Source organism: Phasianus colchicus, chromosome 30, assembly GCF_987193195.1.
Source record: "Phasianus colchicus chromosome 30, bPhaCol1.hap1.1, whole genome shotgun sequence".
NCBI lineage: Eukaryota > Metazoa > Chordata > Aves > Galliformes > Phasianidae > Phasianus > Phasianus colchicus.
Window position 1 is genome coordinate 3,385,419 of NC_143465.1, and position 27,551 is coordinate 3,412,969.

A 27,551-nucleotide genomic window follows, 5' to 3' on the forward strand; every position below is an offset into this window, starting at 1 on the left:
TTTAATATGAAATGAACAGGTCAAACTGCTGATGCTCTTTCATCCTGAGTCAAGGAAGTAAAACAACATTTTCCCTTGGATCAGCTGTTTCCCAGGAAGTACCTTTGAGTCTGACAAAGTGCAGTCAGCTCTGCCAAGTGCTTTCTGTAGAAACATTATCTTCTGGATAATGCACATTATCTCCTTTGTGCAGCTGCTAGAGTGAAAATCAGTTTGGTTTAGAGTTGTAGCTATAGATATCTCAGTAACTGATGGACTTCATGAAGTGGAAGGAGGGGGTTCATGGGGTAGTTATCCCATGCATCTTTCCTGATAAACGTATTCATCTGTGTCAAACAATGTATGCTGCACAGATCATGTTTAGGATGCAAAATTTCTTCCTTAGTAGCTGAGGTGAATCAGTTCATCTGGCCAGGAATTAAAAGAGCTCATAAGGTTTTAAGATAAAAGAAACTTCTATAGTGAAACACATAATTTATGAAATTAAAACAAGGCAACAGTGAAGAAGAAGTACATAATCAGTTGGGAATGGTTTGCATACAAGACATCTTTAGCAATTGGCTGGTAAGTGGCTTCATGCACAAAGTACATCTCACGTCCGGGACGCAGTATAAAAACCAGCACTGTGCAAGTCACTGCCATCCACTTTTTCTCTTTTATTCTCCTCGGTGAAAAGGTAAGTCTGAATCCACTGCCTTTCTCTGTTTTGAATTGTTGCATTTGTATTATTTTATTTTTCTGCATTGGCTTGTTCGTAGCTGTCTAAAGTTTATCCTCTTCATCCCTTTCAGTACCTACAAACAAAAAAAAAAGGAGCCTGCAAACAGGAGGGGAGTCAATTCTAGACAAGGGTAGATAATGGCAGAGCAAGGGGAAGTGGTTGAAGTTGAAGGAGGGAAGATTGAGGTTGGATGTCAGGGAAAGTTCTTTACTGTGAGACTGGTGAAGTGCAGGAACAGCAGCCCACAGAGGTTGTGGATGTCTCATCCCTGGAGGTGTTCAAGGCCACATTGGATGGGACCCTGGGAAGCTTGGTCTATTATTAGGTATGGAATTTGGTGGTCCTGCCTGTGGCAGGGTGGTTGGAGCTTGATGATCCTTGAGGTCCCTTCCAACCCAAGTCATTCTATGATTCTATGATCCCTGCGTGGAGAGAAGCTGAGGGCAACTTTCTGTAGAGAAGAGCAGCTTTGAGGGGTTGCATTTGCTGGGCACAAGACTTCACATTCATTTTTCAGTGGGTCACTGGTGCATTCTGGTCCAAGACATTAAAATCTATGTACGTAAATAACTGAGAAAATAGAAGGGATTGTGAAGAATCTCCCAGCTTTCCAGGACGGGAGGGTCATAAAGATATCCCCTCTTCCTACCTCCTACAGGCACCAGGCATCCTGAAGGGTGCTGAGAGAAATGAGCTCCCAAACTGCTCCGGATAGGTGGAGGTGCCTCTGACACTCTCTTCTGTAGGGCAGAGGAATTTGGGTCTCACTGTGATCCCCTTTCAACCTAAGAATACATCACTTTATTCCCCACAGTCTCTAATGAGTTTCTGGTACTCTCCATCGTCTCAGGAGCTCAGTCATGTGTTTGTAATTACAACTTCTTTATTACCACCTTCTCTGTGTTTCAGATTTCCCTCCAGCCCAGAGAAATGTCCTGCTATGACCTGTGTGCTCCCACCCCCTGTGGCCCAACCCCATTGGCCAACAGCTGCACTGAGCCATGTGTGCGCCAGTGCCAAGACTCCACCTACATCATCCAGCCCTCTCCTGTGGTGGTGACCCTGCCAGGACCCATCCTCAGTTCCTTCCCCCAGAACACCACTGTGGGATCCTCAGCCTCTGCAGCTGTGGGAGATGTTCTCAGTGCAGTGGGGGTCCCCATCTCCTCTGGCTCCTCAGGACTTGGGAGCCTCAGCTATTCGGGTCTGGGGGGCCTTTACGGGAGGTCCTACCGCCGATACAACCGCCGCGGGAGCTGCGGGCCATGCTAAAGCCTCATGCAGAAAGCACAGATGAAATAACAGCCAGAAGCTTGAAAGCTTGATCCAGATGCAGGACTGAGTTCATGACCACAGACCTGTGCTTGCTGACCACCCTCAGCTTTGCCCGGAGCTCATGGGACTGCAGTAGCTTGGCATTTCTGATCCAGTGCCTTTCTCTGAGGTGAAAAATGTAACATATAGTTGCACTAGGAGTTGGCTGTTCTGCTGTAAAGCATTGCCTTGATTTAGGAGATTAGTTTAATCCACATTGAAACCTATTGCTTTCTTATGCTGTTCATTTTTTTAGCTGTTGTTCTACTTCTTGCTCATTAAACTCATGATACATCATAAAGAACACACTTCTCCGATATTTTTTACTCTCTTCTTCTCTTTATATCTTTCTCTGGAAGAAATTTATCAGTGAGTCAAGTTGTCAGTGCCAAGTAGATCTTCATATGAATCAGACCATACCAGTTAGCAAGGACATTTAAAACATAGATAATGATTAAAAGCCCTTTTTTTGATGGGGTGTTTTCTTTCAGTACAATATTAAATATTCATTCCTGGCTAACAGACAGTAGGGAAAACCAATCCTGTCTTGCAAGCAGCATGACCTTTCATCTCCTGCTCTTTTGTAGAGCTCATAAATCCTCAGCAATCTCTGCTATTATTGTTCTGACTCATCTTTCACAGTATGAAGAACAATTTGCAGTAAAAAAACATCCGTAACTAAAAATAAAAATATTAGATAAAGGAAAATTAGAATATAGGAGAATAGTATGATTCTTCCTTTGTTTGCTTAGGAATGCTGTAATTAGGGGGTGGAGGGTTTCTAAATTACGTGTTGATTAGGGGGCCTTTGAGGCGACAGGAAATCCTCAGAGCAATAACAATTACACTTCCCATTCTAAATCCTGAGGAAGATAATGACTTCTAAATTGCTAAACAAATATTCATTAGCACTGTGCATGCCTAAAGGATCTCAGTTGAACTCCCATTCTACAGACTGAAAGGACATGGAGTGGGGCAGATGCTGTGATCACTTCACCCTGCACACCAGGGAGTGCTGCTCCCACAGGAGGCTGAGGGAGGAAGGAAAAAAAAAGAGGCTCACATGCAACACCACAGGGCTTTATTGGGACACAAGAACATAGCAGGCAGTTACAGAAACTCAAGGTGATCCAAGGGGAAACGGGCAATGCAGAGACTGCACTGGGAATACAGTGCCCCTGCTCAGGACCCAGGGGACAGTGGAGGTGGCAGGAACATGCAGGGAACACCAAAGCTGCAGCCAGGGCACGTGGTACCACAGGTGAGTGAGGCACGGGGCACACAGCATCCTTCTGTCCCCATGCTGGGGCAGCTGATGGGTGCTGCCGGTCCCCTCGGCTCCTGCTCCATGTCCACCTGCTGCAGTCCGTGCTTCAGGGCTGTCTCTGGCTCTGGGCATCATGGCAATGGCTTTAGAATGCTCCGCAGCTCCCGCGGCGGGATCTGCCCCACCGCTGGGCACCAGGGAGGGAATAGCCAGCACCGCAGGAAGAGAAGCCAGAGCTGTAGGACCTGCCACAACTGCCAAAGCCGCTGGAGCCATACTGGCCCCCATAGCCCAGCGAGCCCCCGTAGCTCATGTCATCCCCATAACCCAGGCAGCTCCCAGAGCCCTGAGATCCTCCATAGCTCCCCAAACCAAAGGAGCCCCCATAGCCCCGGGATCCTCCATAGCCCCCCAAACCAAAGGAGCTCCCATAGCCCCGGGATCCTCCATAGCCCCCCAAACCAAAGGAGCTCCCGTAGCCCAGGGAGCTCCCGTAGCCCTGGGAGCCCCCCAAGCCAAAGGAGCTCCCGTAGCCCCGGGAACCCCCCAAGCCAAAGGAGCTCCCATAGCCCCGGGATCCTCCATAGCCTCCCAGACCAAAGGAACCCCCAGAGCCCAGGGAGCTTTGGGAGCTGAAGGAGCCCCCCATTCCGGCTGGACCTGACGATCCCACAATGCTCTCCTGAGGAAAAGAAGTGAGCACGGGGCCGGGGACTGTCACCACCACCGGTGGGGGCAAGATCACTGCTCTGGAGTCAGGGCACTGCTGCACACATGGCTCATTGTAGCTCTCGGCAATCGGCTGAGGGCAGCTCACCCCGTAGGGTCTGCAGGACTCCACGCAGCTAGACATCCTTCTTGGGGTGGTCGTGAGTCTGCAATGCACAGCATGAAGCAGGTTTAAGGTAAATGGAAAAGTATTAAAATTGCACTGGGATGAGATGAAGTTTTTAAGTCTGTAATTACCCATGCAGGAATCACATTCTTGATAAAAGCTTTGCTAAAGCAAATGCTAATCAGAATAGAAAGATAGAGTGAAGCCACACTTACCTTGTTCACTTCAGGGAATGAGGCAAGAGAAGTAGATAGAAGGGCTGCAGAAGGCTCGAGCTTTTATATGCTTCCCAGGACGATGTCTTTAAGCCAGCCCTTGTGCCTCTGGTCCTAAGTTGTTACAAAACAAACACGATGGTGGGAGCTTTCATACTGCCGTGTCAGCAATGTCCCTCCCAAGAAGCTACCCTGGGTGTGTGATACAATAATGATGACAATTGGTTATCTGCGATTTTAATATTAGAGGACTTAGGGAACTTACAGCCAAAGGGTGTAGTGCAGTCACCCACTGAAAATCAGAGCAAGAACTGTGTGTCACGTCAGTCCCATGGTCACGTTCAGGATACATACACAGCAGGAGGCCTTCGTGGTGCCACGTGCAAGAAGTAGGTGAAAGTTACCCAGTGTGGTTGGAAGATTAACAGAGGGCTGGTTGAGTGGAACTCCTCCAGAGAAGCAGAAAAGTCATAGAATCATTTCATAGAATGACCTGGGTTGAAAAGGACCATAATGATCATCTAATTTCAAGCCCCCTGCTATGTGCAGGGTCTCCAACCACCAGACAAGGCTGCCCAGATCCACATCCAGCCTGGCCTTGAATGCATCCAGGGATGGGGCATCCACATCCTCCTTGAGCGACCTATTCCAGTGCTTCACCACCCTCTGTGTGAAAAATTCCTTACTGATCTTATCAGAACTGTTAATGGGATCTCTGCCTCAAGCTAATGACTTTAAAATTTCATTTGGATTCTCATGTCCTAGAATTTATTTTAGAAATACGTTTTAAAGCAATCCTAATTTTCTTATTTATTCTCCCTCCTAGAAGTACTGATTACTTGAGAAAAAGTTGGAAATTATAACATATCTCTTCCAATACTATTTCATTAATTGAATCATTATGTGGCATCATACAATTATTTGCAAGTCTGTTGTTTTCTAATTTAATGATATTTCAAAAGATGGGCTATTAATTATCCCTAAATTGTTAAATAGCTGTTCCTTTGAAGTGTCATCAGAATTCACTGATAATAATGAGAGGCATCTGGAAGATAATGACTTTAAGCAGCTCCACAAGCACTCATTAATACTTAATGCTTGCAATTTCTGTTATTGTGATATGAAATGAGGAAGGGCAGGATTTAGAAGTTCCCTTGTTATGAAACAGCCTCATTCCAAAATATGCCAAGTGATGTCACTCATTTTGCTTCCCACATAAGGCCATGATTTTTAACTTGGATAAGAATTTGATTTTCTTTTACGATGTCATGCACTTTATTTATTAAACATTAATATATTTTGGGAGATTATGATGGGTTCATGCTATGGATGCTGCGTAGTAGTTTCACCTCAACCTGGAGAAGAGAAGGATGCAGGGTGACCTCATTGCAGCCTTTCAGTACCTAAAGGGAGCCTACAAACAGGAGGGGAGTCAACACTTGACAACAGTAGATAATGGCAGAACAAGGGGAAATGATTTGAAGTTGAAGGAGGGAAGACTGAGGTTAGATGTCAGGGGAAGTTCTTTCCTGTGAGAGTGGTGAGGTGCTGGAACAGCTGCACAGAGAGGTTGTGGATGCCCCGTCCATCCCTGGAGGTGTTTGAGGCCATGTTGGATGTTGCCCTGGTCAGCCTGGTCTGGTATTAAATGTGGAGGTTGGTAGTCCCGGCTGTGGCAGGATGGTTGGAGCTTGATGATCCCTGAGGTCCCTTCCAACCCAAGCCATTCTATGATTCTATGGTTCTATGATTCTATGATTCTATGATTCTATGATTCTATGATTCTATGATTCTATGATTCTATGACCCTGCATTTTTGTAATATATATGGAATGTCTAATGACTTAAATTCTAAGGAAGACTTAAGAGCCCCTCTTAAAGGTTACCTGAAGAAGGCTGCGAAACAAAGAGGCTAAAACAGATGTCCTAAAATCTCTGCTCTCATTGTCTCAGATCTTATGTTCACTCCTAGATGACCCCCTCTCTTATGCACAAAATTGTACAGAATGAAACAAAGCACATCATCCCAACATCTCTAAATTATTGTTCTTGCACAAGATTTTGACCATACAGTAGTTAAGTTACATTACTGAAATCTTGAAGTGCAATTAAATAGCAGATGCCCCAGTGCTGGTGCTGGGCACTAGGTGACTGAAAGATGCCATCAGTCATCAATCTAATGCCCACTGACATTGTCTCATACCTGTTTTTAAAGCTGGGGAGTGGCAGTGCAAAGCAAGCAAAATTAAATCCCTCAGTATCAGGTTTGTTTTGTGACTGTGTAAGACCTGGAGGACGGAGGGTGTTTCATATCCTGTGAGCAGTTCGAGAAATGTATAAAAGCTCACTTCACTCCAGACCTCTCAACTTCTCCTGCTCATTCTCCTTGGTGAACAGGGTAAGTCCTATTCAACTCAACTTCTATCCTTGTCGAGCTTTTTTTTCTGTTAATGCTAAATTGTACGAGATACTATAGAATGGGAAGTTGGAGATCTGCAAGAGTTGCAAGGTCCTAGAACAAAATTGGGAGATTTTGATGCTGTATTGACATTCAATTTCCCAAGCATGTTAGTTACAAATGGGTAGCTACATGCACTGTGAAATGTAGAAATGTCAGATGGAGTATTGTATCTACCTCCTTGTTGAAGAGCAAATATTCCCATTTGGAAGTTGAGTGCTACTATGGTAACATCTGGATCTGTTCAACAGTTCTTTTCATAATTAATGTAAATAGACTATCAAAATACAGTCTGTTTAAGCTGGTCATATCAATTAGATTAGTTATGATTGAAGCAAAAGCAGTGATATTATGTGTAGGATTCACTACATGTGACATTACATCTCTGAATCTAAACACAGCATTTAGGCAGACAGTAAGCAGAGTCCAGGATACAGTTGACAGGATTAGATGTAGGTTTGCTTTAGAAGAAGAATAATTTTGGGAATTAATGACATCCATTAAGCATAAAGCAAGCACCAACATCTAGAATTAAATCCACTTTGTTCTGTGTGTTCCAGACTCACAATCACCCCAAGAAGGATGTCTAGCTGCGTGGAGTCCTGCAGACCCTACGGGGTGAGCTGCCCTCAGCCGATTGCCGAGAGCTACAATGAGCCATGTGTGCAGCAGTGCCCTGACTCCAGAGCAGTGATCTTGCCCCCACCGGTGGTGGTGACAGTCCCCGGCCCCGTGCTCACTTCTTTTCCTCAGGAGAGCATTGTGGGATCGTCAGGTCCAGCCGGAATGGGGGGCTCCTTCAGCTCCCAAAGCTCCCTGGGCTCTGGGGGTTCCTTTGGTCTGGGAGGCTATGGAGGATCCCGGGGCTATGGGAGCTCCTTTGGCTTGGGGGGTTCCCGGGGCTACGGGAGCTCCTTTGGCTTGGGGGGCTCCCAGGGCTACGGGAGCTCCCTGGGCTACGGGAGCTCCTTTGGTTTGGGGGGCTATGGAGGATCCCGGGGCTATGGGAGCTCCTTTGGTTTGGGGGGCTATGGAGGATCCCGGGGCTATGGGGGCTCCTTTGGTTTGGGGAGCTATGGAGGATCTCAGGGCTCTGGGAGCTGCCTGGGTTATGGGGATGACATGAGCTACGGGGGCTCGCTGGGCTATGGGGACCAGTATGGCTCCAGTGGCTTTGGCAGTTGTGGCAGGTCCTACAGCTCTGGCTTCTCTTCCTGCGGTGCTGGCTATTCCCTCCCTGGTGCCCAGCGGTGGGGCAGATCCCGCCGCGGGAGCTGCGGAGCATTCTAAAGCCATTGCCATGATGCCCAGAGCCAGAGACAGCCCTGAAGCACAGACTGCAGCAGGTGGACATGGAGCAGGAGCCGAGGGGACCGGCAGCACCCATCAGCTGCCCCAGCATGGGGACAGAAGGATGCTGTGTGCCCCGTGCCTCACTCACCTGTGGTACCACGTGCCCTGGCTGCAGCTTTGGTGTTCCCTGCATGTTCCTGCCACCTCCACTGTCCCCTGGGTCCTGAGCAGGGGCACTGTATTCCCAGTGCAGTCTCTGCATTGCCCGTTTCCTCTTGGATCACCTTGAGTTTCTGTAACTGCCTGCTATGTTCTTGTGTCCCAATAAAGCCCTGTGGTGTTGCATGTGAGCCTCACTGCTTTTCCTTTGTCCCTTGCCCTGCTATGGTTATCCAGGCACAGAAGGTGAATTACTGTGATCTGTATTTCATCCAGTCTCTAAATACGACTTCCTTGCCTAAGTTTACCACTATGTCTACAGTCAGAACAAGTTGCTTGTCATTACTCTTTGTCTAATCAACAAACCCTTCCCACACCAAAGATCTTCATTTCCTCTCTCCACTTGCTAGCTCTATCTGAGTTTAATAACACTGTCATCTTAATGCTCTTCTAATTGTAAAATGCCTTTTGGGGGTTCCCGTGGGAACAAACAATTACTGCAGCTTTTCTCAAGCTTGTCAGGAACAAAGGATATCAAAGCAGTTTAGAAGCAGTGACTAACGATTTATGCAAGTGAACTGTTTCGTTATAATGCAATGCACATGCCTAAGTGGTGACTAATAGCATCAGGCTGAACAGGGAGGCTTATCACTCCTCTAATCAGAGCCAGGTTTGTAGCCGCTGGGGCTGGTCAGCCCTGTCCCTGCCCTGCTTTCCCTTTCGTCTCATCCAGGTAGTCTACCCCTTTCCCAATATGTCTGCAGATATCTTCAGTGGTAACCTGGAGCCTGCAATAAAAACTTCCCATTCTTTCCAGTGTCTCTATAGATTTTCTAGCAACCAGGAAAGATAAAATCATTAAGGTGAATTTTACAGGAGTGAGATTTAAAGAGATGACAGGTGATGTTTTAAAAACAGGTTATGACTCCTGCTCTTTAAAGGAGAGAGAGCAGTCTGGAAATGTATTACTGTCTTAAAGCAACTCATAAGACATGAAATGAGTGATGAAGTGTTCATTAAGGAAGAACACTGAATAGAGGAAAGTAACTGAAAGGATAGAGAGAAAATTGTATGTGGCAAAATATTTTGTCCAATGAAATATAAGGTATAAAGAAGTGACAACATAAGAAGGCTATGCATGGGAAAGGAAAAAAAAAGGCAAAAAAATTAACACAGAAGAGATTTATTAATAATAACAATGAAATAAAGCATAATACAGGAAACGAAGAGATTGACAAGAAGAAAGATGAGAGAAGCATAAAATTTCTATGCTTGCAAAAGACAGTATAAAACTCAAGCACAGACAAATACAGTGTGCAATACAAAGCTGAAGAAAAATAAAAAGATGTAGACTACATTAAATATTAACAGATATACAACAAGTAATAAAAGCCACTTTAAGAAACAAATTGATGAAAGAGGGCTTACAGAAAAATATGCAGAAAGGAAGACAAAACATATTAGAAAATATCAACGTCGGCATTGAATTTGAATACTCCTAGTGAGTATGGTTTCAGCCAGATAAAAGAGCTGCGACGATTGTTCTAGCAAGGCCCACAGGTGTCCCAGAGCTTCCTGCTGTAGCGGGGCAAGGCGCAGGGGCTGCAGGCAGGAGAAGCATAGGGTCTGCCAAAGGTGCAGAGGCCGCCCGAGCCCTGAGTGGCCCCGGCGCCGTAGAGGCCCCCCAGCCCCAGGGAGCCCCCAAAGGCGGGTGCTCCGGAGGAGCCCACCACGGCTTGCTGGGGGAAGGAGCTGAGGATGGGGCCGGGGAAGGTGACGACGACGGGCGGTGGCTGGATGAAGGCCGAAGAGTCGGGGCACTGGCGCGCGCACAGCTCGTTGCAGCTCTCAGCGATGGGCTGGGGCACGGTGACGCTGGTTTTGGGTGGGCACAGGTCGTAGCAAGACATCTTGGTGTGAAAAGAGATTTCCCTGCAAGGCAAAGCCACAAGAAGAGGAGCTATAAAGTTGGCGATGCCCTAGCAGAACAAAGCAAGTGACTAGGGACTGCAACAGGGCCTTAGTCTCTGTCACTGCTGCAGGTCCATAGTCAGCCCACAGCATCCTGCTCTCCTGCCCAGGCGATCCACAAAAGGACCAGCCAAAGGAGGGAAAGCCACTCACCCTTTTCCCAAGCTGAGCCAGGCAAGAGAAATGGATGCTAGTGCTCACACAGAGCAGTGCTTTTATGGGGGCTGTTGAACACGGGGAGGAGCTGGCTGTGGTGGGGGCACGTGGCTATCAGCAGCCAAGCCCAAGTCTCCTATGTGCATACCATGGGACTGTTTTGCTGACGCTGTTTCCTCAGCAGTCCCCACCCACTCACTCAGCCCCTAGAATTACCCTGCTCGATGGCTGGCAAGCCCTCTGATAATGGGAAAATTAGGCCGGCTGCCCTCTCATTCTCTGCCTGTGTAAGATGGCAGGGTACATGACAAATGCTGAGTGGCAGTTCCTTGCACACCACAGCTCTTGCCCAAGGGTTTGGTTTTGCTGTGTCCTCATGTCAGCTGTGCAGAGCCTCAGGGATGAGCCGGGCACAGCACTGGACAAGTTGAAAGTTTTTTGAGGCCTCCTGCATGCCAGCATCTGAGTGACAAACGCATTGCACTTGTTATCTGCAGATCGGTGAGGCGAAGTGACAACAAATCAAAGGCACTCCTCTCGGTCATAGCCTGCTCAGCACCACGAGTTTGGCATATGCAGCAGAAAGAAGAGGGAAGGCGGAAAAGTGGTCTGTTCTGTTCTGACCATGGGCTGCTGACTCTGGGAGGGCAGGAGCAGGCCACTCTGGCCTTGGATTCATGCAATGCAGCCTCTGCCATTGGCCCAGAGGGTGATGATCCATGGCCCAGCCTGGATAAAAGCCGGTGCTGCACAGAGCTCTCCAAAGCACTGCTCTGCCCTCCTTCTCGTTGGGAACAGGGTAAGTCGGAGAGCACTTCTCCTGCCCCTCACCTGGGCCTGCTTCAGGCTCCTGTGTCTGATCTGCTGCCATCTGCCGCTGCGTGACACTGTCTGCCCTCTTGCAGAGCTCCATCCCATCACACCAAGATGTCTTGCTACGACCTGTGCCCACCCAAAACCAGCGTCGCCGTGCCCCAGCCCATCGCTGAGAGCTGCAACGAGCTGTGCGCGCGCCAGTGCCCCGACTCTTCAGCCTTCATCCAGCCACCGCCCGTCGTCGTCACCTTCCCCGGCCCCATCCTCAGCTCCTTCCCCCAGCAAGCCGTGGTGGGCTCCTCCGGAGCACCCGCCTTTGGGGGCTCCCTGGGGCTGGGGGGCCTCTACGGCGCCGGGGCCACTCAGGGCTCAGGCGGCCTCTGCACCTTTGGCAGACCCTACGCTTCCCCTGCCTGCAGCCCCTGCGCCTTGCCCCGCTACAGCAGGAAGCTCTGGGACACCTGTGGGCCCTGCTAAACTCAGGTGCTGCCTGCTCCCAGCCCCACCAGCATCCCCTCATGCCTCAGCCTCTGGGCACAGGGTGCTGAGGAGTGCTGAGCGTCTCCTACAGTGGCTAAAGGTCTAGCAGATGGCAGTGCTTCTGGGGGGCCTCTACAGCCCCCCAGACATCTTCACTCTCCCTGTGTTCTTAGCTGCTTCCCCTACTCCCGGCCAGGATTCCCTGTCTGAAATGATATTCACTCTCTTTTCCCATTCTGCCCCAATGGCAATAATAAAGGTTTAATGCAGCCATTCCTGTCTTCCCCTTCGTTTCTTGTGATTCAGCTGAACTCCTGGGTGGTTTTGCAATAGTTGGGGAAAGACAATTGCTGGTGCTGAGATGCTCAGGTCTCCCTTGGGCCAGCAGATGAGGGAGGTGAATATGATTGAGGGAGCATCTTCTGGGGTTAGGGTGAGCTGAAGAGAATGGGCAGAGAGCGGGAGGGAGCTGCCTGCAGTCTTTCGCCTGCCTACCTCACACTACGGGTGGAACCAGCTCTGCCAAGTCGTGCTGCTCCTCATTATCTCAACACCAGATCTGGGAATGCCTGATTTGTCCATGGAAATGCAGGCCTGTTTCAGTGTTGATTTCTTCCATGTCCTGAGCATGTCGTTTACAATCATCTATGTAATGTCAGAGTCCAGGTAATGCATATTGCATGGAGTGCAGATTAATAAGAAATTGATGTAACCTGCAAGGGACCCATGAGAATGAATTTTCTTGGTACTACAAGAAATCTAGACAATAGGAAAGCAGTAGTAGTTAGGAGAGATTTTGGTGGACTGTGAGTATTCCAAATGGTTAGAAATGGAATGTAGCAGTAAGCTATGCAAAGTGCTGGGTCTGAAGAAACAGCTTCCGACTTCCTGCTGCATAAGGGGAGAAGTTCAAGTCGTCTCTTTGGGAAAAGCGCTTAACTGAGAAACTACTCAGGCACAGAACAGGCTCTCTGTGGAAGTGCTTTGGACTGAGCTAAAGATTAATGCTGGAATCTGAGGTGTTAGCAGCTGCATCTCCGATCCTCAGGATACCATGACATTCTAATTCTGGATATCCAATGAAGTGACGTAGGTGGCCCAGTTAGAGAAGGTGGCAGGAGGAGATAACTTCTAGATGTCCCCTCACAAGTAAGCCAGACCTTTCAGATAGGGCTGAGAAATGATTTTAGTTGAGCCTAGGAAAGCAACTGGTGATGGAAGCTGAAGGTCTGGAATCTGCCCTGCAGCTGCATGTCACGGAGGCGGGGAGCAGCCTGCATTCAGACAAGGTCCCTGGAGATATGTGAGCCAGAGCTGCCACGGCCAGGGGCTTTACTTCAAAGCAGTGTTTCCTGGCTCAGGATGTTACTGAGAGCCTGCCAAGGACCAAGGGGGTAGCTAAGTGGAGGGGAAGGGAGCTCTGGAACTCCCGTGGTTGCTGAAGAAGAAAAACCTGAGAGTCAAGAATTGGCTGCAAGTTGATTTTATTGAAAAGATAGAAAAGGACACAACAGCAGAGATGAGTATAAGGTCCAGGCAGATAAGAGGTGCCTGGGTCTTCAGAAGAGGAGTTTCTTCAGGTGTCCTCCACGCAGCAGCCATCACAGGAGCTGAAAAGCAAGCTGCAGGACAACGTTGACATCACACATCGATGCACACAATGAGTAAGGAGGAGGAGAGGAGATCAAGTGTTGAGTTTAGCAGGGCCCACAGGTGTTCCAGAGCTTCCTGCTGTAGCGGGGCAAGGCACAGGGGCTGCAGGCAGGAGAAGCGTAGGGTCTGCCAAAGGTGCAGAGGCCGCCCGAGCCCTGAGTGGCCCCGGCGCCGTAGAGGCCCCCCAGCCCCAGGGAGCCCCCAAAGGCGGGTGCTCCGGAGGAGCCCACCACGGCTTGCTGGGGGAAGGAGCTGAGGATGGGGCCGGGGAAGGTGACGACGACGGGCGGTGGCTGGATGAAGGCCGAAGAGTCGGGGCACTGGCGCGCGCACAGCTCGTTGCAGCTCTCAGCGATGGGCTGGGGCACGGCGACGCTGGTTTTGGGTGGGCACAGGTCGTAGCAAGACATCGTGGTGTGAAAAGAGATTTCCCTGCAAGGCAAAGCCACAAAAGGTAGAAGTTGTGAGTGAGGAGATGTGCTGGAAGAGCAGATCCTTTTATCGTTTCTGGCCTTCCCTGCCCTCAGCAGGGCGGGAGACTCTGCCATTGCTGCCCAGCCATAGGCAGGCCTCAGTACCCCGCACTACTGCCTGGGAGGCGCACTCCAGCCTCTGCCAGAGGATGCCCAGCCACTCACCCTTTTTGCGAGCTGAGCCAGGCAAGAGAGCTGAATGCCTGCACTCACTCGGGGCAGCGCTTTTATGGGGGCTGGCGTGCATGGGGAGGAGCTGTCCGTGATGGGGGCACGTGGCTGTCAGCAGCCAAACTCCCAACTCCTTCCTGCATGCCATGGGGTTGTTTTGCTGACGCTGCTGCCTTAGCAGCCCTCACCTGCTCTCTCAGCCCCTCCAATTACCCCACTCTGGTACACTGACCATCCCACTGCTAATCAGCAAATTAGCCCTGCTGCTTTCTCATCCTCTGTCTATCTGAGAGGGCAGGGAGTGTGACACAGGCTGAGTGGCAGCACCCTGAGTGCCACAGCTTTTTCCCAGCGATCTGGTGTCTCACTGGTGCCATGCCAGCTCCTCCGAGCGAGGAGCAGAATAGCTTTTTTGGGATAGGAGAGATCTTAGCCAAAGTCTCGTGCACACCGGAGTCTGAGTACTGAATGTGCTTTTGTTATCTGCAGAGGGGCAAGATGACAAAACACCAACTCAAAGGCACTCATCTCGGTCACTGCTGGCTCAGCATTACACGTTTGGTCCACAAAGCAGAAATGTGAGGGAAGGCAGCAAAGGGTCCTGAACTGGTCCAGCCACAGGCTGTTGACTCAGGGAGGGCAGGGGCAGGAAAGCCTGGCCTCAGCATCAGGGAGTGCCGCCTCTGCCCATTGGCCCAGCGTTTAATGAGCCACGTTCCAGCCAGGATAAAAGCTGGGCCTCTATGGGAATCTCCAAAGCACTGCTCTGTCCGCCATCTCCTTGAGAACAGGGTAAGTCGGAGAGCACTTCTCCTCCTGCCCCTCACCTGGGCCTGCTTCAGGCCCCTGTGCCTGAGCTGCTGCCATCTGCCGCTGCGCGACACTGTCTGCCCTCTTGCAGAGCTCCATCCCATCACACCAAGATGTCTTGCTACGACCTGTGCCCACCCAAAACCAGCGTTGCCGTGCCCCAGCCCATCGCTGAGAGCTGCAACGAGCTGTGTGCGCGCCAGTGCCCCGACTCTTCGGCCTTCATCCAGCCACCGCCCGTCGTCGTCACCTTCCCCGGCCCCATCCTCAGCTCCTTCCCCCAGCAAGCCGTGGTGGGCTCCTCTGGAGCACCCGCCTTTGGGGGCTCCCTGGGGCTGGGGGGCCTCTACGGCGCCGGGGCCACTCAGGGCTCGGGCGGCCTCTGCACCTTTGGCAGACCCTACGCTTCTCCTGCCTGCAGCCCCTGTGCCTTGCCCCGCTACAGCAGGAAGCTCTGGGACACCTGTGGGCCCTGCTAAACTCAGGCGCTGCCTGCTCCCAGCCCCACCAGCATCCCCTCATTCCTGAACGCCTGGGCCTGCAGTATTGAGGAGTGCTGAGCATCTCCAACAGTGGCTAAGGCCCGAGCAACTGGCAGTGCTGGCACCTTTGCATGCTCGGCCCACGTCTCCTGCCCATTCCTCTTCTTCCATGCACTTCAACATGAATCTGACTGGCCTTTTTTCCTCTATCCCCATCTCCAGCTGATCTGGGAACAATAAAGTTTTTCTGCATTGACAAACGCCTTCTCCCTCTCTTGGGTGTTGTTTCAAAAAGGTAGTGGGTAGTTTTGTGACAGCTGGGGTAGATTCAATCATGCTGATGAGGATCCCAAGCTCCCCTTAGAATGATGCAGTTGTGAGGAGTGGATATGGCAGAGAGGGCATTTTGGCGGGCTGTGGGAGCTGTGGAAGGGACAGAGAGCGGGATGGTGCTGACCACGCTCCCTTGCCCATCCTCCTCAGCTCTGCTCTGTGACCTGCTCTGCCAAGTCATACTGGTCTGTAGCAGCACAGCATAAGCTCTGGCTCAAAGCTCAGGGGAGGCTGGAGAGTGGTCACTGGAAAATGCTGCCTTGGATTAATGCACTGCCAGTTCCTGGCTGGAATGCAGCCTTACAGAAACAGACGTGCAAGGGGCCACAAAAGTGAAGCTTGAGCTAGCAATGTGCGCTAAGGCTGTGATCACTGGGAAACTGGATGGCATCAGCCATTACCTGGAAGCAGGCTGAATATGGATCACCTGTCTCTTTATTTCTGGTAACAGGATGTGCTGACAGCCATTCACAAGTCAGCCTGCTGGTGGCATGTGAATTAAATTCATCAGTGCTCCCAAAGCAGATGTGCTGGGACCACAGGATATGTGGGGACCGCTTGTTCTAGAATAGGGTGAATCACTGGATCTACAACTTATCAGCAGCGAGGCCCATGTTGGGCTGGGTTGCCTGGAGCTCTGACCCCTCTGTGGTCAGAGGTGTCTCTGGAGTCATCGTTTTCCTCTCACAAATGAGTGAGTCACTTGTGATCTTTGTGAAAAAGTCAGAATCTAGGCTATGACTGAATGCGTTTGAGGAAGAAAATGGCATGAAGGGGAGAAGATCCCGGTGACAGGAGTTTCAAAGTAAAGCTAGAAGAGGAGGTAACAAGAAATATCTGCTATTTACCAGAAGCATTTTTGACTTTCTTGTTTGTTAGAAGTTGAATTCAATATTTAGCTATGACAAGCGGTGGGATGTGAGGGAATTGCTTAATGCTTCATAAGAGGAATTATAACTAATTACGCTGTTAGGAATAATCTCCCAATGAGAGGATGGACAAGCACAGATGCTCGCCAAGAAAGTAGCGTGGTCAATGTTCAGGAAGAAAGTTTGAATCTGTGCTGTCAGGTGTTGGAGGCTTTATCTTCAGGATGCATTCCCTTCTAATTCATGATACCCAGTGATTGTCTGTAGAGGCTGTTGGCAGCACAGCTTGGGCACTAGGAGGGGCTGAGCTCAACAAGATCAGGCTGTCCCTACACATGGGGCATGGAAGTGATATTGGTGAGGCCATGGGAGCTGGGGAAAATCCTCAGGAGAGAGGATGGCAGTTCTCAGATGCCGTGTAGCTGCATTTCCTGCTGGTCAGGGAGCGGCCTACATTCAGACAAGTCGCATCAAGATGGACAGCAGAAAACTGTGAGCCAGAGTTGTCATGGCCAGGGTCTTTGACCCATGGAAATACAGCCTGGCTTGGCAGGGGGCTGAGAGCCTCTTCTGTGCCAGATGCAGGTACCATGTGTGGGAGTAGGGAGACCTGGAGCATCCACTGTACCCAAGGAGAAAATCCCAACATACGAACATGGGATGCAAGCTTATTTTATTGTAAAGACAGGAATGGACACAACATCAAAGACATACTACAGTCCAAGACAGGAAGTAGGAGGTGCCTGGGTCTTCAGGAGAAGTGCTTCTTGAGGCATCTTCAAGGCAGTGGCCAGCACAGGACGCAGTTCAGGGCCACACACACAAAAAAAGACAAAGTGGGCATCACAAATCAGCACAGAGAATGAGGAAGGAAGAGGAGAGGAGTCTTGCACCTGGGTTTAGCAGGGCCCACAGGTGTCCCAGAGCTTCCTGCTGTAGCGGGGCAAGGCGCAGGGGCTGCAGGCAGGGGAAGCGTAGGGTCTGCCAAAGGTGCAGAGGCCGCCCGAGCCCTGAGTGGCCCCGGCGCCGTAGAGGCCCCCCAGCCCCAGGGAGCCCCCAAAGGCGGGTGCTCCGGAGGAGCCCACCACGGCTTGCTGGGGGAAGGAGCTGAGGATGGGGCCGGGGAAGGTGACGACGACGGGCGGTGGCTGGATGAAGGCCGAAGAGTCGGGGCACTGGCGCGCGCACAGCTCGTTGCAGCTCTCAGCGATGGGCTGGGGCACGGCAACGCTGGTTTTGGGTGGGCACAGGTCGTAGCAAGACATCTTGGTGTGATGGGATGGAGCTCTGCAAGAGGGCAGACAGTGTCGCGCAGCGGCAGATGGCAGCAGCTCAGGCACAGGGACCTGAAGCAGCCCAGGTGAGGGGCAGGAGGAGAAGTGCTCTCCGACTTACCCTGTTCTCAAGGAGAAGGTGGTCAGAGCAGTGAATGGGAGAGCTCTGTGCAGCACCAGCTTTTATCCAGGCTGGGCCACGGCTCATCACCCTCTGGGCCAATGGGCAGAGGCGGCACTCCCTGATGCCATGGCCAGGGTGGCCTGCTCCTGCCACCCTGTGTCAGCAATCCCTGGCTGGACCAGCACAGGCTCCTTTACTGCCTACCTTCTTCTTTCTGCTTTGTAGGACAAATGTGCGGCGCTGAGCAGGCTATGACAAAGAGGTGTGCCTGTGATTTGCTGTTCCATCACCTCACCCTTCGCAGATAACAACTGCAGTGCGTTTGTCACTCAGACGCTGCTGAGCGGGGGGCGTGGGACAGACCTTCTCCTTCCCCAGTGCCGCCATCCTGCTCCTCCCTGAGGCTATGCACAACTGGCATGAGGACACAGCAAAACCACGGCCCTGGGGAGGTGCTGTGGCATGCAGAGCATTGCCACTCAGCCTTCGTAATGCTCCCTGCCCTCTTACAGAGGCAGAGAATGAGAGGGCAGTGCGGCTAATTTGCCCATTAGCAGAGGGCTGGCCAGCGTCTCAGAAGGCCAATTGCAGGGGCTGAGAGAGCAGGTGGGGGCTGCCAAGGAAATAGCGTCAGCAAAACAGCCCTGTGTCACACAGGGAGGAGATTGGGCTTTGGCTGCTGACAGCCACATGCCCCCATCCAGGTCTGCTCCTCCCCATGCTTACTGGCCCCCATAAAAGTGAGGTCCTGGGTGAGCACCAGCATCCATTGCTCTTGCCTGGCTCAGCTTGGGAAAAGGGTAAGTGGCTGTGCTTCCTTGGACAGGGGGTGGTGTGGGGATCCTGGGCAGGAGATCAGATTCCCGGGTGGTGCCTGTGGCCCTGCAGCAATAGGGGACGCTCTGGCCCTGTGGCGTGCAGGGAAGCCCCATGTCGTGGAAGATGCTCTGCCAGGGCATCTCCTCACTCACAGCTCCATGCTTTGTGGCTTTGCCTTGCAGGGAAATCTCTTTTCACACCAAGATGTCTTGCTACGACCTGTGCCCACCCAAAACCAGCGTCGCCGTGCCCCAGCCCATCGCTGAGAGCTGCAACGAGCTGTGCGCGCGCCAGTGCCCCGACTCTTCGGCCTTCATCCAGCCACCGCCCGTCGTCGTCACCTTCCCCGGCCCCATCCTCAGCTCCTTCCCCCAGCAAGCCGTGGTGGGCTCCTCCGGAGCACCCGCCTTTGGGGGCTCCCTGGGGCTGGGGGGCCTCTACGGCGCCGGGGCCACTCAGGGCTCGGGCGGCCTCTGCACCTTTGGCAGACCCTACGCTTCCCCTGCCTGCAGCCCCTGCGCCTTGCCCCGCTACAGCAGGAAGCTGTGGGACACCTGTGGTCCCTGCTAAACTCAGGCGCTTCCTGCTCCCAGCCCCACCAGCATCCCCTCGTGCCTGAACTCCTGGGCCTGCAGTGTTGAGGAGTGCTGAGCATCTCCAACAGTGGCTAAGGCCCGAGCAACTGGCACTGCTGGCACCTTTGCATGCTCGGCCCACGTCTCCTGCCCATTCCTCCTCTTCCATGCACTTCAACATGAATCTGACTGGCCTTTTTTCCTCTATCCCCATCTCCAGCTGATCTGGGAACAATAAAGTTTTTCTGCATTGACAAATGCCTTCGCCCTCTCTTGGATGTTGTTTCAAAAAAGTCGTGGGTAGTTTTGTGACAGCTGGGGTAGGGTAAGTCCTGCTGATGAGAATCCCAGGCATTCCTTTGTACTGTGGGAGTGTTTGGAGCAGATATGGATAGATATGGAGAGGGGGCCTTTTGGTGAAGCTGTGGGTGGGACAGAGAGCAGGATGGTGCTGACGGCACTGCCTTGCCCATCCTTCTCAGCTCTGCAGCGGGACCAGCTCTGCCAAGTCATGCTGCTCTGTAGAAGCAGCGCATGAGCGCTGGCTCAAAGCTCAGGGGAGGCTGGAGAGTGGTCATTGGCAAATACTGCCCTTGCTTATTGCCCTGCCAGTTCCTGGCTGGAAAACAGCCTTACAGGGACCCACGTGGGCAGGTGGACACAAAAGTGGAGCATGAGCCTCAAATGTGCCCCGAGGCAGGGATCACTGGGAAACTGGATGGCATCAGCCATTATCTGGAAGCAGGCTGAGCGTGGATCACCTGTCTTGGTCTTTCTAGTGTCAGGCTGTGCTGACATCCATTCAAAGTCAGCCTACTTGTGGCACGTAAATTAAACTCATCAGTGGTATCAAAGCGGAGGTGCTGGGATCACAGGGTAGATGGTGAGCACTTGTTCTAGAACGGGGTGAATCACTGGATCTAATACTTAGCAGCAGCGAGTCCTAGGTGGGTCTGAGTGGCATGAAGCTCAGATCCCACTGCGGTCAGGGATGTCGCTGCGTCCTCTTTTTCCTCTGAGGACTGAGCGAGTCACTCGTGATCTTTGAGGGAACATCTGAATCTAGCCTATGATTGACTGCGTTTTAGGAAGAATATGGCCTTAACAGCTGGCGATCTAGGTGACAGAAGGTTAAAGTAAAGATAGAAAGGGAGATAATAAGAAATATCTGCTACTTACCAGAAGCCTTTTTGACTGTATCCTCTATCATTTGTTAGAAATTTGGTTCAGGGTTTAGCTATGGCAAGCAATGGGGTGTGAGGGAAAGGCTGAAGTCTTCACAAAGGCAATTTTATCTAACTATACAGTTAGGAATAATCTGTGCAATGAGAGGATGGACAAGCACAGATGCTCTTCAGGGAAATAGGGTGGTGAGAGTCCAGGAAGAAAGTTTCAAAGTGTGCTGTCAGGGGTTGGAGCCTTTATCGTCAGAATGGATTCCCTTTGCTTTTATGGTACCCAAAGACTGTCTGTAGTGGCCATTGGCAGCACAGCTTGAACACACAATTGAAGTGGATGATTTCCTAGAAGTTTCCTCACAACTTCATCTGCGTCTTCAGATTGGGCACAGAGGGGATACTGCTGAGGCCATGGGAGCTGGGGAGGATCCGCAGGAGGGACGATGGCAGTTTGCAGATGCCCTGTGGCTTCAATTCCTAAAGGGCAGCATAGAGCCTACATTCAGTCAGGGCTCGTGCAGATAGGCAGCAGCACAGCATGAGCCAGAGGTGTCATGGCCAGGGGCTTTGTCCCATGGAAACACAGCCTGGCACGGCACGGGGCTGAGAGCCTGTTCTGGGCCCAACGTAGGGAGCAGGTATGGGAGAAAGGAGACGTGGGGCAGATATTGTACGCAGGAAGAAAAGCCCAAGATTCAAACATTGGATGCATATTAATTTTATTGTAAAGACTGGAAAGAATATAACGTCAAAGAGGTACTGCAGTCCAAGGCAGGAAGTCGGTGCCTGGGTCTTCAGGAGGAGTGTTTCTTGAGGCATCTTCAAGGCAGTGGCCAGCACAGGGCCCAGTTCAGGGCCATAGAAGACAAAGTGAGCATGGCAAATCAGGACAGAGATTGAGGAAGGAAGAGGAGAGGAGTCTTGCACCTGGGTTTAGCAGGGCCCACAGGTGTTCCAGAGCTTCCTGCTGTAGCGGGGCAAGGCGCAGGGGCTGCAGGCAGGAGAAGCGTAGGGTCTGCCAAAGGTGCAGAGGCCGCCCGAGCCCTGAGTGGCCCCGGCGCCGTAGAGGCCCCCCAGCCCCAGGGAGCCCCCAAAGGCGGGTGCTCCGGAGGAGCCCACCACGGCTTGCTGGGGGAAGGAGCTGAGGATGGGGCCGGGGAAGGTGACGACGACGGGCGGTGGCTGGATGAAGGCCGAAGAGTCGGGGCACTGGCGCGCACACAGCTCGTTGCAGCTCTCAGCGATGGGCTGGGGCACGGCAACGCTGGTTTTGGGTGGGCACAGGTCGTAGCAAGACATCGTGGTGTGAAAAGAGATTTCCCTGCAAGGCAAAGCCACAAAAGGTAGAAGTTGTGAGTGAGGAGATGTGCTGGCAGAGCAGATCCTTTTATCGTTTCTGGCCTTCCCTGCCCTCAGCAGGGCGGGAGACTCTGCCATTGCTGCCCAGCCATAGGCAGGCCTCAGTACCCCGCACTACTGCCTGGGAGGCGCACTCCAGCCTCTGCCAGAGGATGCCCAGCCACTCACCCTTTTTGCGAGCTGAGCCAGGCAAGAGAGCTGAATGCCTGCACTCAGTCGGGGCAGCGCTTTTATGGGGGCTGGCGTGCATGGGGAGGAGCTGTCCGTGATGGGGGCACGTGCCTGTCAGCAGCCAAACTCCCAACTCCTTCCTGCATGCCATGGGGTTGTTTTGCTGACGCTGCTGCCTTAGCAGCCCTCACCTGCTCTCTCAGCCCCTCCAATTACCCCACTCTGGTACACTGACCATCCCACTGCTAATCAGCAAATTAGCCCTGCTGCTTTCTCATCCTCTGTCTATCTGAGAGGGCAGGGAGTGTGACACAGGCTGAGTGGCAGCACCCTGAGTGCCACAGCTTTTTCCCAGCGATCTGGTGTCTCACTCGTGCCATGACAGCTCCTCCAAGCCTGGAGCAGAATAGCTTTTTTGGGATAGGAGACATCTTAGCCAAAGTCTCGTGCACACCGGAGTCTGAGTACTGAATGTGCTTTTGTTATCTGCAGAGGGGCAAGATGACAAAACACCAACTCAAAGGCGCTCATCTTGGTCACTGCTGGCTCAGCATTACACGTTTGGTCCACAAAGCAGAAATGTGAGGGAAGGCAGCAAAGGGTCCTGAACTGGTCCAGCCACAGGCTGTTGACTCAGGGAGGGCAGGGGCAGGAAAGCCTGGCCTCAGCATCAGGGAGTGCCGCCTCTTCCCATTGGCCCAGCGTTTAATGAGCCACGTTCCAGCCTGGATAAAAGCAGGGCCTCTATGGGAATCTCCAAAGCACTGCTCTGCCCGCCATCTCCTTGAGAACAGGGTAAGTCGGAGAGCACTTCTCCTCCTGCCCCTCACCTGGGCTTGCTTCAGGCCCCTGTGCCTGAGCTGCTGCCATCTGCCACTGCGCGACACTGTCTGCCCTCTTGCAGAGCTCCATCCCATCACACCAAGATGTCTTGCTACGACCTGTGCCCACCCAAAACCAGCGTCGCCGTGCCCCAGCCCTTCGCTGAGAGCTGCAACGAGCTGTGCGCGCGCCAGTGCCCCGACTCTTCGGCCTTCATCCAGCCACCGCCCGTCGTCGTCACCTTCCCCGGCCCCATCCTCAGCTCCTTCCCCCAGCAAGCCGTGGTGGGCTCCTCCGGAGCACCCGCCTTTGGGGGCTCCCTGGGGCTGGGGGGCCTCTACGGCGCCGGGGCCACTCAGGGCTCGGGCGGCCTCTGCACCTTTGGCAGATCCTACGCTTCTCCTGCCTGCAGCCCCTGCGCCTTGCCTCGCTACAGCAGGAAGCTGTGGGACACCTGTGGGCCCTGCTAAACCCTGTCCCTGACCTTAGCCAGGACCAACTGGTGCTGTGCGGGACACTGAAGTTCTGTAATTCCAGCTGTGGCTTGTTTTGTAGTGCTATTGTTTCAGAGTCCCTATTGTCTTCTTCCTCGTAGTCCCTCTGCACAGACATGGCCTGTTGCCTTGCCTTCCTCTGTTCTCTGTCCCTTTTCATAGCCCTGCTGCACACAATAAAGATTTTCTGATTGCAGTTCTGTCTCCTCCATCTCTGTTTTGTTCCAGGAAACCCCGCATCAGTTGTTCAGTTGCTGTAGAAGGGGAAACCATTGTCGTGGAATGGTTTGGGCCCTATAGTGGCAGACTTGTAAGAGGATCAGAGTGCAGAGAGGGCTTTTGATGGGGCTGCCAGAGCTGAGAAAGGGACACAAAGGAAGAGGGTGCTGAGGTCACTGCTTTGCTCAAACTCCTCAGCCATAGACTGGGACCCACTCTGCCATGTCAAGCTGCTCCATGCAAGCTCAGCCCCAAAGCTTCTGTGAGTCCAGGGAAGGCTGGAGAGCAAGTGTAGTGAATGTTGTTGGTGGTGATTGTACACTTAGCCCCTCACTGAACTGCAACCTTGAGGGAATCTACCTCAGCGGGTGACCAAGTAGATCATGAGCCAGAACTGTGTCCATGGGCTTTGACCGATACCTCCTGATTGTTGAGAATGTCAGTAACAGTAACCATAACTTGGAAGCAGGCTGATCATGGATCATCTGTTTCCCCAGTTCCTGTTTCTGGCTGTACTGGCACCCATTCACAAGTGAGCCTGCTACAGGCACTGAGGTTCTACCTATCATCAGTATCAAAGCCCATCTGTGTTATCAATTTCCAGGTGCTGGGTCCTCAGGGTGTGCTGACCCCCACAGGAGATGCTTTTGGGTGGAACAATCCTTCGATCCCTTTGTGGTTAGGGATGCCTCTGTGGTCAGCTTCTTCCTCTGAGGGCTGGGTGAATCACTTATGGTTTTTTAGATATGTGTGAAGCTAAGCTATAAGTGAAGATTACTAAGAATTTGATGTGACTTGCAGAAGGTTGTAGTGACAGAAGTGTTCTTGATATAATAAGAAATCTCAGCTAATTAAGAGAATGTTTATTTGATCTGTACTCTGCTAATTATTGGAAATTGTTAGTAACAACAAGGTACGCTAACTGTTGAAGTGTGAGTGAATACCTCAATGGTTAATGCTTCAAAGGGGAACTATAAGTTTGTTTTTCAGGAAAATCTCTTCACTGGGAAGCTGCAGAAGCGAGGAACAGACTCTCCAATGAGGTGGTTTTGACAGTGTTTAAGATACAGGTTGGAATTTGTGCTGTCAGGAGTTGGAGCCCAGATCGACACAATATGATTCCCTTCTAATTCAGAATACCAAAGATTCAGTGACTTGTTTGGAGGCGGCACCGCATGAGCTGGTGATTACCAGACAGGCAGTCCCTTCAGATGGGTAGAGACGGCATTTCATAATAGCTATGGGGAATTGGACAGCGTTCCCACAGTAGAGCCTGGATGTCTGCAGATGCTATGGGGCTGCATTTCCTATTGGCTATAAGCCTCCTGAATCCTCACAGGGCCTCTCCAGAATAAATGTAGCACTGTGTGAACCAGAGCTGGCATGGCTAGGGACTTGGCCCCAAGATAGCAAAGCCTGGCTCAGCATGGGGCTGAGAGCCTGTCCTGGCCAAGTAGTGAAGCTGTGCGCAGTGGAAAGGAGCTCCCATGGAGTCTGAAAAGAAAGGCCCAAGATTCAAACATTCGATGCAAGTTGATTTTATTGTAAAGACAGGAAAGAACTAACACGAGATATGTACGAAGCCCAATCAGGCAGGAGAAACCTGGGGCATAAGGAGAAGTGCTTCTTCAGGATTCACCAAGACAGCAGCCAGCATAAGGCCGAGAAAGGACAATGAAAGACAGTGTAGACATCATGAGTTAGTTCATTAACAGGATAAGGAAGAAGGAAGAGAGGAAGTCAAGGCCCAAGTTTAGCAGGGCCCACAGGTGTCCCAGAGCTTCCTGCTGTAGCGGGGCAAGGCACAGGGGCTGCAGGCAGGAGAAGCGTAGGGTCTGCCAAAGGTGCAGAGGCCGCCCGAGCCCTGAGTGGCCCCGGCGCCGTAGAGGCCCCCCAGCCCCAGGGAGCCCCCAAAGGCGGGTGCTCCGGAGGAGCCCACCACGGCTTGCTGGGGGAAGGAGCTGAGGATGGGGCCGGGGAAGGTGACGACGACGGGCGGTGGCTGGATGAAGGCCGAAGAGTCGGGGCACTGGCGCGCGCACAGCTCGTTGCAGCTCTCAGCGATGGGCTGGGGCACGGCAACGCTGGTTTTGGGTGGGCACAGGTCGTAGCAAGACATCTTGGTGTGATGGGATGGAGCTCTGCAAGAGGGCAGACAGTGTCGCGCAGCGGCAGATGGCAGCAGCTCAGGCACAGGGGCCTGAAGCAGGCCCAGGTGAGGGGCAGGAGGAGAAGTGCTCTCCGACTTACCCTGTTCTCAAGGAGATGGCGGACAGAGCAGTGTTTTGGAGATTCCCATAGAGGCCCTGCTTTTATCCAGGCTGGAACGTGGCTCATTAAACGCTGGGCCAATGGGAAGAGGCGGCACTCCCTGCTGCTGAGGCCAGGCTTTCCTGCCCCTGCCCTCCCTGAGTCAACAGCCTGTGGCTGGACCAGTTCAGGACCCTTTGCTGCCTTCCCTCACATTTCTGCTTTGTGGACCAAACGTGTAATGCTGAGCCAGCAGTGACCGAGATGAACGCCTTTGAGTTGGTGTTTTGTCATCTTGCCCCTCTGCAGATAACAAAAGCACATTCAGTACTCAGACTCCGGTGTGCACGAGACTTTGGCTAAGATGTCTCCTATCCCAAAAAAGCTATTCTGCTCCAGGCTTGGAGGAGCTGTCATGGCACCAGTGAGACACCAGATCGCTGGGAAAAAGCTGTGGCACTCAGGGTGCTGCCACTCAGCCTGTGTCACACTCCCTGCCCTCTCAGATAGACAGAGGATGAGAAAGCAGCAGGGCTAATTTGCTGATTAGCAGTGGGATGGTCAGTGTACCAGAGTGGGGTAATTGGAGGGGCTGAGAGAGCAGGTGAGGGCTGCTAAGGCAGCAGCGTCAGCAAAACAACCCCATGGCATGCAGGAAGGAGTTGGGAGTTTGGCTGCTGACAGGCACGTGCCCCCATCACGGACAGCTCCTCCCCATGCACGCCAGCCCCCATAAAAGCGCTGCCCCGACTGAGTGCAGGCATTCAGCTCTCTTGCCTGGCTCAGCTCGCAAAAAGGGTGAGTGGCTGGGCATCCTCTGGCAGAGGCTGGAGTGCGCCTCCCAGGCAGTAGTGCGGGGTACTGAGGCCTGCCTATGGCTGGGCAGCAATGGCAGAGTCTCCCGCCCTGCTGAGGGCAGGGAAGGCCAGAAACGATAAAAGGATCTGCTCTGCCAGCACATCTCCTCACTCACAACTTCTACCTTTTGTGGCTTTGCCTTGCAGGGAAATCTCTTTTCACACCAAGATGTCTTGCTACGACCTGTGCCCACCCAAAACCAGCGTCGCCGTGCCCCAGCCCATCGCTGAGAGCTGCAACGAGCTGTGTGCGCGCCAGTGCCCCGACTCTTCGGCCTTCATCCAGCCACCGCCCGTCGTCGTCACCTTCCCCGGCCCCATCCTCAGCTCCTTCCCCCAGCAAGCCGTGGTGGGCTCCTCCGGAGCACCCGCCTTTGGGGGCTCCCTGGGGCTGGGGGGCCTCTACGGCGCCGGGGCCACTCAGGGCTCGGGCGGCCTCTGCATCTTTGGCAGACCCTACGCTTCTCCTGCCTGCAGCCCCTGCGCCTTGCCCCGCTACAGCAGGAAGCTGTGGGACACCTGTGGGCCCTGCTAAACCCAGGTGCAAAACTCCTCTCCTCTTCCTTCCTCAATCTCTGTCCTGATTTGCCATGCTCACTTTGTCTTCTATGGCCCTGAACTGGGCCCTGTGCTGGCCACTGCCTTGAAGATGCCTCAAGAAACACTCCTCCTGAAGACCCAGGCACCGACTTCCTGCCTTGGACTGCAGTACCTCTTTGACGTTATGTTCTTTCCAGTCTTTACAATAAAATTAATATGCATCCAATGTTTGAATCTTGGGCTTTTCTTCCTGCCTACAGTATCTGCCCCAAGTCTCCTTTCTCCCATACCTGCTCCCTACGTTTGGCCCAGAACAGGCTCTCAGCCCCGTGCCATGCCAGGCTGTGTTTCCATGGGACAAAGCTCCTGCCATGACACCTCTGGCTCACGCTG

General features: G+C 52.4%; 13 protein-coding genes across 14 annotated transcripts; 7 read left to right on the plus strand and 6 right to left on the minus strand.

Annotated features, from left to right (window-relative positions):
• Positions 1-1,651: 1,651 nt before the first annotated feature.
• LOC116240308 (feather beta keratin-like) lies at positions 1,652-1,993 on the plus strand. Its single transcript, XM_090126980.1, has one exon. It carries the CDS (start codon positions 1,652-1,654, stop codon positions 1,991-1,993), a length of 342 nt encoding a protein of 113 aa, XP_089983106.1.
• Positions 1,994-3,447: 1,454 nt separating this feature from the next.
• On the minus strand, positions 3,448-4,155 carry LOC149914379 (uncharacterized). The gene has a single exon (XM_090126976.1). It carries the CDS (start codon positions 4,153-4,155, stop codon positions 3,448-3,450), a length of 708 nt encoding a protein of 235 aa, XP_089983102.1.
• Positions 4,156-7,392: 3,237 nt separating this feature from the next.
• On the plus strand, positions 7,393-8,100 carry LOC149914380 (uncharacterized). The gene has a single exon (XM_090126977.1). It carries the CDS (start codon positions 7,393-7,395, stop codon positions 8,098-8,100), a length of 708 nt encoding a protein of 235 aa, XP_089983103.1.
• Positions 8,101-9,806: 1,706 nt separating this feature from the next.
• LOC116240309 (feather keratin 3-like) lies at positions 9,807-10,172 on the minus strand. Its single transcript, XM_090126979.1, has one exon. It carries the CDS (start codon positions 10,170-10,172, stop codon positions 9,807-9,809), a length of 366 nt encoding a protein of 121 aa, XP_089983105.1.
• A 1,057-nt stretch (positions 10,173-11,229) lies between these two features.
• Positions 11,230-12,176, plus strand: LOC149914381 (feather keratin 3-like). Its single transcript, XM_090126978.1, has one exon. The coding sequence runs from the start codon at positions 11,317-11,319 to the stop codon at positions 11,680-11,682; it is 366 nt and encodes a 121-aa protein (XP_089983104.1). The 5' UTR covers positions 11,230-11,316; the 3' UTR covers positions 11,683-12,176.
• Positions 12,177-13,382: 1,206 nt separating this feature from the next.
• LOC149914382 (feather keratin 3-like) lies at positions 13,383-13,763 on the minus strand. Its single transcript, XM_090126933.1, has one exon. The coding sequence runs from the start codon at positions 13,746-13,748 to the stop codon at positions 13,383-13,385; it is 366 nt and encodes a 121-aa protein (XP_089983059.1). The 5' UTR covers positions 13,749-13,763.
• Positions 13,764-14,693: 930 nt separating this feature from the next.
• LOC116241287 (feather keratin 3-like) lies at positions 14,694-15,271 on the plus strand. The gene is made up of 2 exons (XM_031611889.2): positions 14,694-14,774; positions 14,884-15,271. Exon 2 carries the CDS (start codon positions 14,906-14,908, stop codon positions 15,269-15,271), a length of 366 nt encoding a protein of 121 aa, XP_031467749.1. The 5' UTR covers positions 14,694-14,774; positions 14,884-14,905.
• A 1,965-nt stretch (positions 15,272-17,236) lies between these two features.
• On the minus strand, positions 17,237-17,925 carry LOC116237276 (feather keratin 3-like). The gene has a single exon (XM_031606321.2). The coding sequence runs from the start codon at positions 17,739-17,741 to the stop codon at positions 17,376-17,378; it is 366 nt and encodes a 121-aa protein (XP_031462181.1). The 5' UTR covers positions 17,742-17,925; the 3' UTR covers positions 17,237-17,375.
• Positions 17,926-18,592: 667 nt separating this feature from the next.
• Positions 18,593-19,474, plus strand: LOC149914383 (feather keratin 3-like). Of its 2 annotated transcripts, none has more exons than XM_090126958.1 (2): positions 18,593-18,678; positions 18,876-19,474. In XM_090126958.1, the coding sequence occupies exons 1-2, from the start codon at positions 18,593-18,595 to the stop codon at positions 19,261-19,263; spliced, it is 474 nt and encodes a 157-aa protein (XP_089983084.1). In that variant the 3' UTR covers positions 19,264-19,474. The 2 variants fall into 2 exon arrangements, with proteins under 2 accessions (XP_089983084.1, XP_089983083.1); XM_090126957.1 differs by having other exon boundaries at positions 18,643-18,674.
• A 1,905-nt stretch (positions 19,475-21,379) lies between these two features.
• LOC149914384 (feather keratin 3-like) lies at positions 21,380-22,055 on the minus strand. Its single transcript, XM_090126940.1, has 2 exons — positions 21,970-22,055; positions 21,380-21,767 (listed from the first exon to the last, which is right to left on the minus strand). Exons 1-2 carry the CDS (start codon positions 22,053-22,055, stop codon positions 21,380-21,382), a joined length of 474 nt encoding a protein of 157 aa, XP_089983066.1.
• Positions 22,056-22,719: 664 nt separating this feature from the next.
• LOC116241664 (feather keratin 2-like) lies at positions 22,720-23,268 on the plus strand. Its single transcript, XM_031612213.2, has 2 exons — positions 22,720-22,771; positions 22,881-23,268. Exon 2 carries the CDS (start codon positions 22,903-22,905, stop codon positions 23,266-23,268), a length of 366 nt encoding a protein of 121 aa, XP_031468073.2. The 5' UTR covers positions 22,720-22,771; positions 22,881-22,902.
• Positions 23,269-25,264: 1,996 nt separating this feature from the next.
• On the minus strand, positions 25,265-25,966 carry LOC149914385 (feather keratin 3-like). Its single transcript, XM_090126968.1, has 2 exons — positions 25,762-25,966; positions 25,265-25,652 (listed from the first exon to the last, which is right to left on the minus strand). Exon 2 carries the CDS (start codon positions 25,628-25,630, stop codon positions 25,265-25,267), a length of 366 nt encoding a protein of 121 aa, XP_089983094.1. The 5' UTR covers positions 25,631-25,652; positions 25,762-25,966.
• Positions 25,967-26,477: 511 nt separating this feature from the next.
• LOC116241669 (feather keratin 4-like) lies at positions 26,478-27,153 on the plus strand. The gene is made up of 2 exons (XM_090126981.1): positions 26,478-26,563; positions 26,766-27,153. The coding sequence occupies exons 1-2, from the start codon at positions 26,478-26,480 to the stop codon at positions 27,151-27,153; spliced, it is 474 nt and encodes a 157-aa protein (XP_089983107.1).
• Positions 27,154-27,551: the final 398 nt, after the last annotated feature.